The following is a 19,292-nucleotide window of genomic DNA, read 5'->3' on the forward strand; positions in this document are numbered from 1 at the left end:
TGTAACCAGTGAAACAAAGGCCAACTGGCACCCAGCTATTAGTGATGTCCCTCATCAGTCAGTTCATGGTCACCACCCACAGGCACACCCAGCTGGAAAGGCCGACTGGCAGATAGGGCAGAGCGCGGGCTGCTGTTCGCAGGGACGCTGGCGTGCTGCAGAAATGGGCAGGCAGGAACCTCACGAAGTTCAGCAAAGACAAATCGCAAGTCCTGCCTGGGACGGAACAACTCCCTGCAACTGTAAAGGACGGGAGGCATCTGGACAGAAAGCAACTTTCAGCAAAGGACCTGGGGGTCCTAGAGGACAAGCTGAACTTGAGCCAGCACCATGTCCTTGTGGCAGAATTAGGACAGTCACATCCTGGCCTGCAGGAGCAAGAGTACAGCCAGTGGGTCAGAGGAAGTAATTATTCTCGTCTGTTCAGCACTTGTGAGATTCCAGCAGGAGTACTGTGTCTGCTTTTGGTGCTCAGCATACGGAAGACAGAAACAAAGTCAATGGAAGAGCTACCAAGATGGCTAGTGGGCCAGAACACGGGACATGAGAAGAAGCTGCGAGAATTGCTTTTCAGCATCGTGGAATGAAGGCTAAGGAGGGGATCTTACTGCTTAACCACCTGACTGGAGGGTATACAGCAGACAGAGCTTGACCCTTCTTGGAGGTGTGTAGTGAAAGGATGAGGGACTGGACACAAGCTGTAACCAGATGCTGTGTGTGCCATGTGTGAGAGACAGAGATGCTCAAAATCTGCCTGGCCACAGTGCTGAGCACTCTGCTGGAACTGACCCTGCTCTCAGCAGGAGAGTGGACTAGATGACCCCTCGAGGTCCATATGGCAGCAGCTGTTCTTTGACTTTCAGAGAAACAATACCAGCAAATATTTGATTTATTTATTAACTTTTCCAGGCCTGAGGAGTTATTAACTGTATCCAGGCTACTAGGAAAACTCATGGGGTGGAAACATAAGAGTACTTGTCATTGCATACCTTAGAAAGTCATTAACACCTGCGCCTATAGAATAAGCAATTTTCTCCCTACTTCCTGCCCCAGTGGTTAAACCTTTTGAAGAACACGGGCACATAACCCAGGCTGTACACAGCAGGACGAGAGATCCATGTCGTCCACTACCTTGTCTCTCGCAGTGGCAAAAAGCCTGTGGAAAAGGACAAGGCAAGTACACAAATACATATGATTCTTCCCTTTTCTCCTCCCCAGTCTTTTGTTGAAGTTGGTGTTTTCCTGTAACTGCTGAAGTAATCTAGAGACACAGTGCCGCATTTAAGTCAGCACTAAGCAGTATCTGGCTGGCCAGATGAAGAATGACTCTTGCATCATGCTGCTCGTCTGTTTCATATTACTTCCAGCTTTTCCACATCTTTGGAAAGCTGAGACTTCCTAAGCTCCCATATCACTTCCAGAATGAGACCAGCTGCGTGCATCTTACCACCTAGCCAAGTCATATGAGAGGCCGAGTTATAAAGGCTGAGTAATACCATCAGATCTGAATTAAATTAAGCCGTATTTTGCAAGCTAGTGCCTTTCAACATAATCATTAAATGACAGAGTAAGAATTATTTAAATTTCATTTTGAAATAAAGTGGAACAGTACTGTGAGTTTTTACATAAGTGCTACTTCAATGAATCTTTTAATCAGTCATTGTTGTTGCACCACAAATTCCTTGCATCAAAACTGCCCTGGCATCTTCATGGTTCCCGAGATTGGATTCCACTCCCTAAGGCTATTTCTCCTGTCTCCAGCGTAGAAAGCAGAGAAAAGCTGATAATTCTGAAGTTATATGCATTTGTGGCAATGAAACCAACTGGTTACTGAGAATATTTTCATGATCTGTCTTATGTGTTTTCACACGGTTAGCAATATTCACTGTATAAATGAAAATATTTCCAAATATGAAGACTCAGTGTCACAATCCACTTAAACAGATGCAAGACTACATCACTGCTGAAATTCTGCAGGTGCACAATGGGTCTCATCAGCTTATTATTCCAAGAAAACAAATCTGACAAATAAAACACTTTTAGCTTGATTAGCAAGCAGATCTGACTCACTGAAGCCTTGTGATCCCCAGCACTAAAGGAGGAATGGAGTGGGCAGCATGGTTTTCAGTGGCTGTATAATCTTAAGTCATGAAACCGTGTCCTGTGTCAGTAATTGCTAAGCCGCACAGTGTCATTCAACTTTTTGCAAGCTTCTCTTTTTGTTTTTTTCCAAAGCCATCACACTCCTGCACTAATTACATTTGACTTGTACTTTCAAGCTCTGCTGTGTGACAGATCTAAAATACAAAAACCAGACTCAGCAGAACAAGTGAGCATCCTGGTTTTGCTTCCATTTAGTACTGTGCACTATCCGGAATTCAAATTCATCAGACTTTGGAAAACAAGGGGTTATTCTATGGTGAGGATCCAGTGGCAGGATCCTCACTGTGCCTGTAAGACACGAGCAAGATGCTCTCAGCTTATTAAGTAAAGGGCACTATTTCAAAGGGAGTTAAAAATCTGTCCTCCAGTTTATACAACTGCTGTGTAGATGGCAGGGGGATTTACTTCAGAAGTGAGTGTGAAAAGATAAATAAGTAAGGTACAGGAAGTAAAGAATCATTTAGTAAAAGAACTTACTATACAGGGAAATTAATTACAACACTGTTCTCAAATTAACAATTTATTTAAAATGCCACCAGTCAGAATAAGTAATGATTTGGCTACAGTCTGATATGAAAGGTATGAAGCAATAAAGTGAAGGACTCAGTCTAGTGTTCCAGCTGATTTAAGATCAATTATTAATGTTCTCTCTGATTACATTTTAAATGTAAAGTTTACATTTACAGGGACTTAATTATAAAGCAAATGTCAATCTTCACGACAAGTAGAGGACAGGGTGTGGGGGTCACTGTGTGTGTATATAAGAAAAAATAATCACAAAATTAATGAAATAAAGCCTTAGTTAGCCAAAGCAGGCAGAACTCAGTAAACTGATACAGCCTATACTGAATGCAATGAGTATGTTCTCTAGGGGAGGAGTTTGCCTTATGTAGCTACAACATCAAACACTACAGGACCTAAATCCTTACTTGAGAAGTTAATGGATTATTGTTACAGTATTATTACAGAAGATCCAGTAAGTATAAATACCTCTAATTCAGAATGCAGTTTACCTCTATTATATTAATTTTGTTAACGCACTTCAAGCCCAAATTCCATGCTTTTGAGTCCAAGAAGAGACATAGGGATATAAGCATGTGAACACTTTACAGTATATAGTTCTTGACTATACTGTAAAAATACTCTCTGCAGTTCACTGACAGCATTTTCCTTTACATGCATAAACATACCTCCTTTCCACCTGCTGCTTTAACAAAACATGCCCACTGACAAAAGGAAAAGTATTGCATTACCTTTGAACCATGTCTGAAACAGATGACAAAAAGCTGTCCATTCTTTTGGAAAACATTTCTGCTCCTTTCTTAAAAAAGTTGATCTGAAAAATACCAAAAGATGGACAATGGAAGTTGTCTTGTTTTTGGCAGACAAGTAACAGATTGTGGGAACTGTGTTAACAGCAATTCCGTTATCAACTGATGCATCTGGCTGGTGATCACATGGTCAAAACAGCTGCATTTCCTTTCTTTGTGTTTCTCATTTTTGCAATCTTCCACCCTTTCACACACCCTTTTCACACACACAGAAGCTACTGGCTGCTGACAGGTATGTTCCAATGAACTTGCTGAATGACTGAAATAAGGGAACAGGTAGCCTTCTCCCATAACAGCACTGTGCAGAATCGGGTCTAGTGATGCCATGAGCCACTGCATGGAATGCCACCACATTAAAAGGAATGGGACACAAATCATCCATTAGATTTAGTAGTCCAACCTGGACTACCAACTCCAGTTTGGAAATTTTTGAACTGCTACAGCAAAATCAGTCAGGAAAGAGATGAAGCATAGCTGTGCTAGCAGAAGCCTCCAGCACAATCAGTTATATCAACTACAGATTTACCATGGATTTTATTCTGCTGCAGGAGCTAAAAAAAGCTAGTAAGGCCAAAGTGCGCATTTTGTGACAGAAGACGAATTCACTTAGCTGGTATGGCTCAGCAGACACACAACAGCAGCAAAGCACTCAGTGCAGGCTTGACCTTGGATTACCTGCTGTGGGGTACACAGTCATCATTAGGATCTACTGGCAACTGTGTGAAACACAGACACAGCTAGTGCATGTGTGCAATTAATTAGCTTTAAAATAATAAATCAAAAAATGGTGAACTACTCTGGAAAGAAGTGTAAAAGCAAATTCCTGGCTGTTAAAGCAATTTATTAGCTATTTCATCCCATTTTACTTGTGATTCCACTCTTTTTCTCTAACCCTGGGACATGGGATTCCTCTTACTTTTAATTCAGATTTCTGCAACCATGTTAACGACCACAGACTCCCTTTACAAACAAAGGAGAGGAAGCATGCTCTCTTAAAGAATGATTCACCTATTTACTTCAGAAGCCTAGTTCAGGAGGGAAAAGCTCGAAATTCCACTGATGATAGACTGATATGCCTAGCTTAGATGTTGATGTCAGTTTTCAGTCAAATAAACCTGCTATTAGCCACTGCTTCCAAAAATTCCTTATGGCCTGCTCATTCATTAGAAATGTGAAACATGACACGTGTATTTTGAGTAATTAATACAGAAAATATATACTTATGCTGAAGATTAACAGTATTTAAGCATCAGTATCAACTGGCTTCTGGCTACTCAGTCATTCCCATGACAACCTAAGACTTTCCTGTATAAAGCACTAAGATATGGCAGTTTTGCCAGATAAAATACAGGGAAAGAAAGTTCTGTTTGGCTTCCAGTAAAGGAAACTGACACATCTCTTTCCTTAGGATAACAACAGCAGAGAAGCAGTGTGAACTCCCATGGTGGGGAAAGTGACTAAATTCTCATTTAATACCTGTTCTATATGGGGTCCATGATCTGCAAAAGACACAGGACAATGGAGATGACAATCCACACTACAGTCTCAAAGATCCGTATTTTCTGTTTTCACAGCCCAATTCTCATTTTCCCAACACTTTCTTTCATCAGTGTCAAAGCACAACAGGCCCTTAAAATCTGTGGCAATGAGAATCAAGTGCTGTGAAAATACTAGTTTGCTGATCCTCCTGACATTCTGGAGACGTCAGATTATCAGTATTACTACTGCATTTTACAGACCTGAGAAATGCTCTATCAAATTGCTAGCAGAATAAAGATTAGAAACAGGATTTGCCAGCCTTATGCTCAATCCACTCCATTGTTCTGCCCTTCCAGTTCTCTAGTGCATGCTCTGTTCCCTATCGTGTACACTCCTCATCAGTATGCTGAACACTATGTGCCAGGAAGGGAACTGCTACATAAGAGAGTTTGTGCAGAGTAACAGTGGAAGTAAATGCTGCTCCACTGATAGCTTAGCTGTGAAAAAATTAAACCCAGGCTGATTTTGCATATAAATGTACTGGAATTTTTTTTCATTGATGTCTTTCCTGAATATCTAAACTATGCAACTACATCTAAACTACTCAACTAACAGTTGATTTATTCTAACAAAACTGATTCTAACAAAACTGTTGTTAGAATCTAAGCAAGCTGAATAAAAGTATTTCCTTTCCCTGTTATCATTTGTCAGTTCTCAAAAAAAAAAAAAAAAAAAAAATCCAGAGCTACAACGTTTTCCTTTTCCCAGGGACATGTCTAAGTGATACAGATGTGTTACTGTCCATACCTGCCCTCGTGTATATCCTAGCATAGGTTCCATCATTGCCACTCTCTTCCTGTATTGCAGAGCATTCAGGGCACAGTAATACTGCAGAGATGAAAGGTGCTGCTTTCTTCTTGCATTTGCCACTTCTTTTGCCACTTCTGCCTTAAGCTGAATAAAATTGATCATGGTGTTACTATGCACAAGGATATATTTACATTTACTGATTATTTTCAAATTATCTTTAAAACAACTCTCATCACAGAACTTCTTCACATAAAAGCGAAAGATGAGAAACGAAGAAAGCAAATCCAAAACCCAAAGCAAGTACTTCAAGCCCTTCTCTGGCAAGGTACTAAAGCATTTGGGGAGCCCCTGTGACTACAAACTGTGTAAGTACCACAACTAAAATTCTGTATCTGATCTCAATGCAAGAAGTCTACTTGCAGCTGAGATCACAACACAAGCCTGCAAGTGCAAATTCAGAGATGAATAATTCATAATATGCTGTATCACATTCCGTTCTGTAATGCATTTCCTTTAATGGCCATCTTGTAGAACTGATGCACCCTTAGGATAGGGCCAATCACACTCTTTTTGGCATACAGGGATATATTTGGGAACAGTGGTCCAGTGGGCAAAGAAGAAGAAACGTAAAACAATCCCACCAACAGAGTTACGTGTACTGTAAGTGGAATGACAATCCATACAGAGAAGTTTAGGAAGAAGGTAAATGCGAGTAAATGGAATGCTTTATAAACAGCAGACACAAGGCTTCATGACAGTTCACAATGAATTGTACCCATTGATACAGCATCATCACATCAGCTGTACAACAGTAGGCCTATACAGATCTATTTATAGTCATCTGGATTGCCCAAGAGCTCCCCTGCATCTGAAGGGCTCTAGTTCAGCACAGTACTTGATCACTTGCCTAACTTGGGGAAAACAGGTATAACTTTGCTGAATTCATGTTTAAAAGCTTTGTGTCTGCTTGGAAACGAAATCACAAGCACTCTTGAGCTACTGTGAATTTAACCGATGAACTCTCCAAAGTTCTAAGTGAACAATGATGCAGACAAAACGGCTGATGGAAACTTTTCCTTTTCCCTTTCATGTTCATTACCTTTTCATTTTCTTTCCTTTTCGGTAACCTGCTATACTTTGCCATGGACACGTCATGTTCTGTAGACAAGGAATATTATTTTTTTTAGAAATGTGATGTGTGTGTGCGTAGATTAAAAATGTCTTATGTGATATAAGAGGTGCACACCATTAGAAACAAACAAAACAGGGAAACATACCATTGCTAGCAAGGCCAAAAAGATCCTTCAACGTGCTTACTTCTGGAAAAGAGAAATCAAATATTCAAAGTAAAACCAGCTGTAAAGACTTTGTTCAACTGAGACCGTTTATGGCATATTTAATGCCTAAGTCACTAAGTCCTTTCACAGCAGAGATGCATGTTGTGCCTGTCTTGATAATGATAAACCAGATCAGCAGCTAGAGAAATGAACAGGCAGATAGCAAATGAAAAATTGAGTGTGTTTACTTTCTTAATAAAGTTATCACTATGAAAAAGATTCCTATCTGCCAGTGTAGTTTACCCAAAGAAGCACCATTTCAGTATGCTTGTTATGACAAAAGGCCCAGCACTATCATAAAAGACCAGCAGTTCTGAACAACTTCCTGACAATGCTTATGTGATACTGAGAAATCCAAGTCCCAGAGACATAAGTAAGCCCCTTTACTGTACATGAACCTTCATCAATGTGGAACATTTTTTGCTAAATTTCTCTGTGAAAAGAAATACCTATCTAACACATCTGACTGCTGGCTATAACGCTTACCATAACAAACACTGGTCATGAGTTTCTGAAGCTAAACAGGTGACTTAACTCTGTGCTGGGCGCAAGCTACTCTCAGTGTGCATATCTATGTATGCTGCAACTGGCAAAACCCTTCTCAAAAAGCTACAAAGCAAGCACATTCACAAGAACAGACATTATGCAACAGTGAAAAGGGGAAACTGTAGGATGTCATCATGGTCTCTGATTACTTGTAACAACCTACTCATTGATCAGCTTCGTACCACCTTTGTCTCCCTGGAACACTTCCTCATGACTGATGCAGAAAGACAGAAACTCTTCCCAGGTGTGACTATCTTTAACCTAGAAGTTTCTATAGCGTTCAAGACACAGACATAGGAAGATCAAAAGTAAAACCAACAACACGGTCAATCTTCCTTGCTTCCTTGTTTAATCCTACGATGAAATGTCAGTATGGCCAGGCCTCTACTAAAAACTGTTCTACAGACTCTGTCAGAGAAAAATGGAGGTTGTGATGGATGGATAGAAAAAAAAAACAACTTTGACATCCAGAGGCATTGAAGAAAATTTCATTTTTTGTGATGAAGTAGTTGAGACTTTGATTGCAGGCTTCACTTGCGTTTTCTTTTTATGTCTTCTTTTATGAACCAGGCAGCAGAACCCATAAAGATGGAAGCAGAATCACTGTATCAATGAAGCCACATTAAAGAGGGGGGAAATTGTTTATAGATCTTACCTTCCAAATCCTGCATTATATTTGACATTGTATGATAAACAACATATCCATTAAAATAAACACCTTGATGTCTTCACTTCAAATGAGATGCTACCATATGAGGAACCTAAACCAGTCATTATTGTGCTGTAGCTGTTTTGTTTCCCATCAAAATGATGTCTTTAAAAGTACATAAACAGGACTGAGATTAGCTAGATTAAAAGTGGGTTTAAAAAAAAATTCTGCAGTAAAAACTCTTATTTCTTTTGCATGAGTAGGTTAAGATATCCTTGACCTTGAATGTGACCTTGTTTCTTCTGAAATTAACACCAAACATTTGCATTATTGCTTTGCTGTTTAATGAATGTCGAAGTTTGTGCAATCAGGTTACTTGGAACTACCTTTGCATGGCAAGGATTTAAAGACTGACTCCTTGAAAGGGAGGGAAAATACTATACTCTGAAGTTAAAAAAACATTTTTGCTTGTTTTTTTACAAACAAACAAATCCAATCTTCTGAAGCTGCATAAATACTACTTGCAAGCCAGATTAACTGCTAAACTTCCCTTCTTCAGGCAATCATAATATCAACAATTTCAGTGAAATTACACTAATGTAAAAGCAAAGTGACCCAGCAAAGAACAAAGCCGTGTATTTTCAAACTTGCACCATACAGTGCATAAAATGTGATGTGATGAACTTGCACTGTTTATGTCTGAGTAAAAGCATGCACCTGTCAATGAAATTCTGTAGCAGGCAATAAAAAAAAAAATCCACCAAAAAAACTTTTCTGTGAATCATCAAAGAACAAATTATTACATGGCACTATGTCTCCCCTTACTATAAAATAAGCAAGAAGGAACACATGAGGAAAATTAAAGCTTAAAATAAAATTTACCTGTGAGATCCTTTTCCCGAAATTGTATTATTGGGAGAACCATTGTATCTGCAAGCTGTTTTGCCAGTTCAGAATGAAGAATATTGAGCTGAAGCAGAGAATAGAGCAATACTCTAAAACACAGTGTAAATAAAAAAATTAAAAATAACAGCACTCTGTAGCCTGCCATTTATGCCCAGCAGACAAAAAAAGGGTATAATAAAATGTCAATTTTATTATAAAAATAAAAGAAAGGGTACTTCAGTGTGCTTCAGTGCTTAAAATACATTTCTCAAGATATCAGAGACAGACGGGGATTTTCCCCTAAATGCTTAATTCCTGCCTGGTGTTTTCCAAGGATCCAAGAACTTCTTGGTTCCTGCATACTGTTATTAGGGCAGTTCACTTGACCATTAATTCTAATGCTTAACAAATCAGGATTTAATCTTAATTAGCTTTATTAACCAGTTTTTGTTAGTGTCTACATCACAGAGTTACAGTACCACCACCATGACTAGAATCTCTTTCCATTCACGAGGGTTATCCAGGACACAATCACAACAGGGAGCAACCACAGCGAAAGGTCCCATTCAAATGTTTTACCTTTAGAGCAGTTTCCCATTCCTGTTTTTGTAAGCATCTCTCTAAAATTCAGCACATGGAGACCTATTTTTAAAGCACTCATGTGACACTGTTTAGGATGAAGGCAAGGCTCTACACGCCAGCAGTGGCATGCTAAGAATATTAGATGGGTTCATGTAGGACAAGTAACAATCACACTGCCAGAGCGCCTGATACTACAAACCAGGAGCGCACCACATGCTGACATATTCTGCCCATTTGCTCACAGCAACCTGGAGGCCTCTAGGTGAGGTTATGCATGTAAGGATGAAGTATTTCCCATGAGTAGATACAAAACTAAACAAGGACAACTCAATCGTGTAGAACAGATAACTGAGGAACAGGTACAAGGGGTAGCTAACACACAGAAAAGGAGGCTGAGGAATGGAGTAGGTTCTTGTGAAGGAAAATGTGACTGACAGAACTGAACAGAGAGCCTCGCGGCTTTCTGCTCCCAAATGGGATGTCCTCTTGTACCTGGGAAGGAGAAAGTTCTGGTTTTGATTCATTCATAGTTGCAGACAAGTACAAGACTTGTGACAACAAACATAACTTTCAAGTATCCCCTGAGAGCACATGTGCAGTAGGAGAAGTCTAATCGAAAAGTTACCCTTTGGGATTCCTCTCACTGTACTTAAGTTATCCATATGCTCTAAAATTTTTAACTTGTTTTTTGCCCCACAAAACTCTCCTCTCCAAAACAGCAGACCTCAATCCACCCTTCTGCCTTATGAATGGAAGCCAAAAGTAGACTAACAAGAACAGCACCTTTCTGATGGCACAGCCCTGCTCACAACAGAAAGTACAATGTCACAAATGATACTTAAGCAATAAGGACCTAGATACCAAGATTATATTGAGGTGTTATATGGGCAGGTCTAACAAAAGCATTTAGAAAGATCCCCAGTACTCAGCAGCAACCTACAGGGAGTAAAGTGTTCAGCACACACAGCTGTAGTACCCCACCTGCCTTCAGCAGGCATTTCTGCCACCTCCCCCAGACACCTCTGGGTTATGCATGATCTCACAGCAACTAAACTGCAACTTTACTAATTTATAGCTGCCCTGCATCCATCCCTGGCAAGTTTTGGCTCAAACTGCACTGTATAAATGGAAATGTCATTCTTAAATGAAATCTAATAAAAAAGGGCCCCTACCTAGATGACAAGCCCTGCTTCAGCTTCTTTTCTAATTCTCCTACTTAGAAAATTCAGCTTTGCTCTGAGGACAGCATGTGGGATGAAGCCACAGAAACAGCTCTAACCATTATGAAAGGCTGATATTACCATAAATGATTCTACAAAACCCAGGCACAATCTAGCCTTCAGTGGAAAGGCTCAGAATCAAAAGGACAAAGCCCAAAAGAAAAAACCACTAATATTCTATAATGTAAAAATAGAATATTGGCAATTCAAATTACCTCGTCCACAACTTTTGAAAAGTAATGAAGAGTAGATATCACTTCTTCATCTCCTTTACCTAAGGCAAAATGCTGGAAACAGAAACACACATTTGGTCCATAAATCAATAAAGGTGAGTATAAAATACATGTTTTACTACAAAGGTAATGAATGCTCCTACAAAATGCAATAAATGATAAAAATAAATGGAAAAACAGTAACTCATTAGTATTCTTTTACCCTTTTACCCTGATCCTCTTGTTTTAAATGAATGGATTTTAGACAACATATAATTAATGCTTATTAAACTAATTTTAAAGTCATAGTGATACCATAGGAACAAACTGGCTTGCATCTTCATAAATTTATTAACTCACATTTTGCATTTTATTTCTTTTAAAGAACAGCCTTCACACGAAAACAAGTAAAGCAAATGAACTTGTGGACACCATAATATTTACACAGACTTCTTCACAAGTGCTGAGGCTGAAAAGAAATCCAAGTCGTACGTTGAACATACCTGCTTTTCATAAGCAAGGAGCTGCTTCGAAAGCTGCTGTGTGGCAAGACACATTTCATTCTACAAACAAAAGTGACATGTCAATAGAAATAATGAAAGGTCTTTAGCTCTGCTGTTACTACTACTTTGTTACCAGCTTCTTGACTGAATCTGCAACTACTTACACAAACATTCAGCTGCATGTAAACAACTAGTCCCAAAATACCTGCATAGGGAAGCAGTAACAACAGGTATGCTTCAGACCTAATCAACACACAGTTTCAATTTAACTGCTTCGAACAGAGGTAGGATTTGGGGTTTAGTTTTGGGTTTGGGCTCGCCCCCGCCACCAAAACAACAAAGCCAGAACAACCTCAAACATGTAAGCTGTCATACCAGGATAAGAATGTTTCATATTGGTACATCGTCTTTCCCCAAAATGTACAGCAATGAAGAAAACCAGCAGATGAGTCTGTATATCACGCATTCAGGCTCAAGGAACATACTGATGTAATTGCAGTGCTTTAAGTTGATACCGAAGCACAAACCAGCACACAGATCTGTACTCTCATGACTAAACTGGACAGCGAAAGTACACACATCCTCAAGATGTGCTTATGCAAAGCAAGACTTGTAGTGAGGGTATTTAATTTTGCTTGACAGCTGGAAACAACAGACAGCCATTTGGATACGTCAATCTTTAATCAATGTATTCCTAACACTTGTATATCAACTATTCTGTCCCTGATTTGTTAATAATGACTTACAACTGGAACAAAAGCAAAAGAGGATGGGGGGAACTGGGATCTGTCTTAACCCCCATCAAATCCTTCTCCTCCTCAGTAATGCAGAAAAGTAATCACATTTAATTTAACTTCAAACCTTAACATAATCTATTCCTCTCTCCAAACATGCAAGTTTGTAAAACTCAGAGCAACATCTGAACTGTTTTAATAGCACCCCTTATGCTGGGGCTGGTACAGAAAACCATTAAAACTGGGACAGAGTTTGTGTGCTCTCTTATTGTCCCTTGTCATCCTGAGCAAGCAGATCATGGCACAGTTAACCATCTGGGCCAGAGATTCTGAAGCACCGTTTACTTTGGCCTGATTCCATCTCTGACTGACATACTGCATTACAGCCTTGTGCTTCTGCACCACCTTGGCATGCCAGGAAGGAGGGTCAACCAGGATAGCAAGGCCCAAACATTTAGCCAGAGTCTTAAGCGTGCCCAAGTGCTTAGAGAGAACAGACAGAGCCATGGTCTAGGTCACAGCAGCTGTATGTGAACACATGGCAGGAAAAGCTGAGTGAAAGACTTCTGACCATCTTAAAACACTATGGTGGTAATACTCACTGGTGGCTGGAGATGGGAGAGCAGAGGCTTTCCAAGGTATAAACAAGGGCTCAGAACTGAGTTAATCTGGATCCAAACTCAGATCATGCACACCCCATGACTCTTCTCACCTCATAGTGATGGATTAGTCTTGTCTCAGACCGATTAGTAATAAGCATTACACTTTCATGCAGTAACAACACCAAGGATTTGCAGGTTGGTTATGCAGACTGCGTACTTTTTAATATGAAAAAGCTTTACACAAACACTTGGCATTTAAGTATTTCCTGAGCCAGTGGATTGAAAAGGATGTTGTTCTTTATAATACATTAACAAACCTTGTTAAGGGCTCAGGCAAGGACAGGAATGAGCATTAACTATCTGCCCCCAGGCTCTAAGAACACCTGAAAGACTTTGCCACCTTCAAAGTGGGAGCTAGCAAGCAATGACTTGATGACAGGAAGGATGAGACTCCTTGCATGTGGACAGATGACATTAAACAGGTTGGTTTGTATGTGTGTGGGTAGTGTCCAAAGTTGAATTTAAGAATACAAGAAGCAGCAGAGGTTCTTAGACCCGGGATCTTTTTCATAAACACAACCTCAAAATTAGAGCTAAGAATTGCAAGATTAAGTCCTCACACAGCAACTGTGATACCACCTTTCAGTTGTACAGCTGGGTCAGGGTGAGAGAAATCTTTTGAAATAAACAAAGTATTAGAAACATGCCTCTTTTTTCCCTTTTTGTTGCAGTTCACTTATTCCTGCAAAGCCTGCAGCTGTGGTCTGTTCTGAATCTGTAAAATAAATGCTTCTGCCTTAAACTTGCCGACACTAAAAGAAACTTCAGAATAATGGGTTGATACCAAAGGCATCCTTTTCCTTTCTGTTAGCCATTCTCAAAACTTGGTTTTTAGAGACTACCAGATCCTCAATTTCCTCACCCAATATCCAAAGAGTAACATACAGCATCATTACTTATCTGTGTGAGACAGTATGAAGATAGGCAATGCAAAGAAGCACCGTCCAGTGATCACCACTCCCCAATAGCAGTTTCCAGTATGTGACAGGATAATGGAGGGACACATATGAGGGTCTCAAAGGGATTTAAGTTAACAACATCATAGCAAGTATATGATCAGGTGACAACAGTCACATACAGACCTCAAGCAGACATGCATGGCATGCTACTCCAGCTACAGAACAAATTGATGGAAGGGCCTGACAGAAAATTTACTTTGGAATTTTGAGCTGATTTTGGGACAACAGTTCCACACATCACTGATATCCCACTGATGCCAGCAGGTCACATTTTTCATTTATAGACTCGGTTCTTTGCATCAGAACACCACAAACTTGTTGGTCAATCCCTGCCCATGTGGAAGAGTTAATCCTGGGTCCTTCATCCTCCCTCCCAACCTCTGCCAGACTTTGTTCCCATTAGAGGTACAAAATCATTTGTTCTATCGCTAGGAAAAAACAAACCAAAAGAAAAACCACACACCAATCAGTTGTAAATAAATGAAATTAAGCTAGCAAACTGAAACACAGCTACATTGCGTAAGGAACAGGAAGCAGGCAAAGTGCTCTGCTGACCTAGTGGTAATACTGCATTGCTAAGCACACTAATCTGGGGAAGTTTGGTTTAATCCTCCTCCTATGTCTTCCTAATCAGGCTTCTCCAACCACCCCCATCCCTGCCCGGCTGCTAATCAGTCTCAGGACTTAGAAGTTATTTGCATTGCTTCAGTTGACAGATCCACTACATCCAGGCAAATTATTTTAACAGGTTTTAATCTATTTCAAAGACATTTTCCCATGGAATACAGCAACATTCACTCCCCTTACCCTGAAGTATCTGAAATTCAGTACACCACAGCAAAAGAAAAGCCACGATACAATCCTGACTGCCCGCTTCACATCTCTTCCACATTACCTTGACATTTCAGAATTCATCAAGCATTTATGGAGTGGGAGAGCTATTGAAGAGATGATTTATCAGGCAGAAACTCAATAAAATACTGAACAGAAATCCAAGTATTCTAAATGAAGGCAAAATTAACCTGTACTGGGCATCACAAATACATTCATTTTCATCAGATGGCTTTACTTAGCAGGCAAAACATCACTGCAGCATTAATGTAGAAAACTATACCAGAAGGAAGGCTGTATGCAAACAGGTATCAAGCAATCAGTTATGATTACAGATATGTAGGCTTTTTTTTCTTTTTTAACATCAGCTGGCATACTAGGGCATGCTAGCCCTAGGCATAGATTTTAATAAAGTTTGCTAACACCAGTGCACATAGATGAGGTAATAAAAGCGGTGTCCTGAATCTAGCATTAATCTACTAGAAATGAAAAATCAACAGATTAAAAAAATCATTGTTTAATTCTCAAGTTATTTCAGTACCTTGCCTTTAAATAAGTCAGCAAGAAAATGTCCAACTTATTTTCTGATCTAGCGCCAGAGCAAAGGCATGTGATTTTTCTGGGCTGATTCCACCTTCTTCATTATCACCTTTATTCACCAAGCTGTACATATCATCAGAAGAGTATGATTTTTTTCATACCCATTTGTAACAAAATCTCTGCTGTTAACCATTTACCAGTGAGGCAGTCTATCCCTTTTTAGGGTCTCTTTTTGTATTTTTCTACAATAAACTCTGAGGGCTAATACACTGAAGTCCAAAAATATTTCTGTAGACAGTCATCTAACAGACTACGGATTTGAGGGCACGTAAAAGATTAAGCTGAGCTATAAATTAACTTCTAAAGACAGAGAACTACTCCAGCGTGTCCAGTTCCAATCCCAATATAATGAAGCTTTCTGCAAAGCTACTTTCCTACTCCAGCTAATGCTGGCATTTTTAAAACTGCAAGTAACCAACAGACAGAACTGCCAAAGGATTCTGCATGTAAACAAGTAAAATACTGCTAAAGGTATTTATTCACGTACCCTGTACGTGTAGAATGACATGTAATAAAATGTGGCTTGCATCTGGGAAAGCTTAATGCCTCATAAATGAGGAAAAAAAAAAACCCAGGTGTAGGTGGTTGAAGGAAGAGGTCTGTGAGGCATTTACAGCCTTCTATTCCTTTCAGAACTAGGGAACAAATTCACCTTCAAAACTAGGCACAGCAAAGAAAGAACTGGGTCTTGATACAACAGTTTTATGCAGCATGTGCATATCATCTTCCTACAAAACAGAATTTTCCATCAATCTAGTAAATGCAACAGCCCTACAGGCTTTGGTTTGCATATTAAATGACTTGGAAATGTGAATCTAAGGCTGAAAGAAGCTAAGCCTCACATGGGTGCTCAGGCTGCCCAGCACTTTATAAGATCAAGCTAACATACAGCTTGCCCTGCTGCTGATTCACAGCATGGCACTCAGTCCTCACAAATGTGAATGGTTCAGCAAAGGATCAACTAATAGCTTCACGAAATAGAAGACACTAGTCAGAACTCTGCTGTAAAATAGCAAAAGCAGCTACAGTAGGATGGCTACTTCAGTAGAGTAAGAATCTTCAGTTTCTTGCAAAATTACTATCAGCAGGGCATCCATACATCTACACCTCCTTGTAGGACTCAAAGCTCCAGATATTGCTTAGTGCAAAGTTAACCTGCTTCCAGGCATGGTGAAAACTCCAACTTCACAGGCAGTATTAAAAACAACTCCCATGGTTTTGTAAATACATTCTTACGTGATAAGGCTCTGCTTACCTCTGTTAGCAACATATGGTGAATATGCCTCAGGAAGTACAGAGGTATATGATGCAAACTTACAATGAATATGAAACAATAATATATATGCTATTTCACAGAAGTCAGTGCTGACAACTGTAGTAAGTGTTTCTCCTATCTAATACTTTGTTGAAGCTTCTTTATGTGGAACTTAAAATTTACAAAATGCTCATTTAAACTTTAATGTTTCAAAAGGTTTGGGGAAAAAAAAGTCTTAGCATTTGAAAAGACAACACAATGTTCCCTCAGACACAAAAAGCAAGCAATTAAAAAGAAAAACTACCAGTGCTTACTTGTCAGTTCAAGCACAACTAATTTAAGAATTCAGAACACCTGGGGTTTGCTATGCAACATAATAAATATGAAAATACATGCATGCCCTAGACAGCCTGACACTTACCTACTGAGTTATAACCTAGTGAAGTCAATACATTGAAAGATGAAACAAGCATCACTGCTGAAAAATGCTGACATGAGGTGTCATGAATTTGGGGACAGAAGTAACACTAGTATAAAGCACTACCTAAAATAGCCCTGGACAGATTCAAGCTGTCCTGATACACATGTAATGTGGTACATATAACCCAGGACTATCCCATAACTGTCAAGAATTTCCTTAGGAGTCTGGACATAAAAAGGCAGTGGGCCCCTGAGGTTGTTGCCATTTTGCCCATGTGACTCTGGAATCACAAGACAACTGCTCACAGAGACACAGATGCTGACAATTCCCATGCTGTTCTCTCTCTGGATGTACTGGTAAGTGCAACATGGGTTTCTTTTTATTCCTCTTCTGCCATCACCACTCTTAGTACCCAGACAGATTTGTCAGGAATAATGAGATGAAACCTCTTCCCAACGACAAAATACTGAACCTCATTTTCCTCTAACGTACTTAACTGTTTATCCCTTCTAATAGTAGAGACACAACAGTCTCCAGAGTTTCTAAATGGCATTTTGTTTCAAGTGAAGATCCCAGCTGAGCCATTTCTAATATTATGATGAAGAACTGGAGATAACAGTAAAGCTCTGAAAATAGTTTACTATGGCAGTGGGAAGTCAGGAACATAAACTGGGCATACTTTGCTCATACACTGCTCCAAGAGCCGCAGCATGCAGCTTAAGCAAATGAAGTTCTAATAGTTCCTGCTAGCTGCATTATGTATTGCTCAGGTAATAGAATGTCCACAATGATGAATACAACATTCACAGAAATCAGATAGCAACAACGCCAGATGCAGCACCAGGACTTGCTTGCAAGGACTACAGGAATAAACTCTGCAAGGAAGACTTCCTCTATAAGACCACGGACATGAAAACTACTTCAGGGTACCGCAGCACAGATGGGAGAATTACAGCAGGAAGTACAGTATGTACGCACACAGATGTGGTTTATTTGATGAAGAAATACATAAATGCTTCACTATATTTACACACATGGCCTTGCCAGATCAGCTAAACCTCACTCCTTGACCACAGCTCATACACTTGGTTCCTGTGACTTCTTAATGACGGCATCATGCACTGCATCTGCCTTGTAGCACTGCAGTCTGTTTTTCACTGAAGAACTGCATGTGAGAAATAGTCACCACCCCATCACACCTGGTGTGGGTGCTCAAAGAGGTAAGAGCACTGTCCTGGTCCTGCACAGCAACCAGGGACTTGACACATTGAGGGCCCTGCAGCCAAAGGCAATCTGCCAGCAGTGCATCACCCAGCTGCAGCCTAGTGTTATCAGGTCTTCCACATCAAGTGGCTCCAGGTGCCTAGGCAGTGTATCCACTGCTACACCCTGCAATGCCTCTACCCTGTAACAAGATGCTGCAGATCCATCCTTCCACTCTTTGGACAAAGGTTTGTCATTTCGAAGGTCTGCCTACGTTGTTTACTGAAGCCCATCCCAACTGATGCACCATCCCAACGACTGTCCTACTGTCATCAGAAAAGTTAAAGGCATGCGAAATGGTCCTGCTTGAATACATGTTAAGTCTGAAAAGTTAGGTTCCCAGCACCTAGCAGAAACCTGTAGCTTAAAAAAAAAAAGAGGGGAGAACAAAAGGCACATTCAAAAAGTTCTCTACTTTCGTAAGTGTTTTAAAAAGCTCTGGGCAACTATTTCTCTTTCTCACATTCCTTTCAAACATGCTGATCCAAGAGTTTAGAGCAGCTTGAGCTGTCCATTTACAAACTTAGTGCTCTGCACATGAAGCAGTGTTCTGGGACAAATATATGCATATATCCACATGGATAACTTGCAGCATGCAGTTGGTACTAATTGCTACTCCCCTGAGACTTCACACTGCATCCTTTCAGAACCATCAACCCTGTTATTTGATCACAAGCTGCAGTGGCTTGAATGACACTAAAAACTGAGTTTTCATCAAAACGAACACCAAACTTCTAGTAAACTACTAAAAAAAATTGAAAATATGGTTGAGACATCTGGGAAATTTTAAATTCAGAAGGTAGTTAGGAAGAAAACAAGATTAACATTTTTAAACTGTCTTAACTCTTCT

The 19,292-nt window shown here is 39.9% G+C and overlaps 1 protein-coding gene across 1 annotated transcript in view; it reads right to left on the bottom strand.

Moving 5' to 3' along the window:
• Positions 1-19,292, bottom strand: part of APPL2 (adaptor protein, phosphotyrosine interacting with PH domain and leucine zipper 2) — a 38,630-nt gene that overhangs the window by 11,423 nt on the left and 7,915 nt on the right. The window contains exons 3-9 of the mRNA XM_080394024.1: positions 11,718-11,777; positions 11,218-11,289; positions 9,198-9,285; positions 7,061-7,102; positions 6,883-6,941; positions 5,781-5,927; positions 3,417-3,499 (exon numbers count right to left, since the gene is read on the bottom strand). Of these exons, the coding sequence (XP_080250150.1) occupies positions 3,417-3,499; positions 5,781-5,927; positions 6,883-6,941; positions 7,061-7,102; positions 9,198-9,285; positions 11,218-11,289; positions 11,718-11,777 (551 nt within the window). The remainder of the gene's footprint in view (positions 1-3,416; positions 3,500-5,780; positions 5,928-6,882; positions 6,942-7,060; positions 7,103-9,197; positions 9,286-11,217; positions 11,290-11,717; positions 11,778-19,292) is intronic.

This window comes from Falco punctatus, assembly GCF_963210335.1.
Source record: "Falco punctatus genome assembly, chromosome: 6".
In the NCBI taxonomy this organism is placed as follows: Eukaryota; Metazoa; Chordata; class Aves; order Falconiformes; family Falconidae; genus Falco; species Falco punctatus.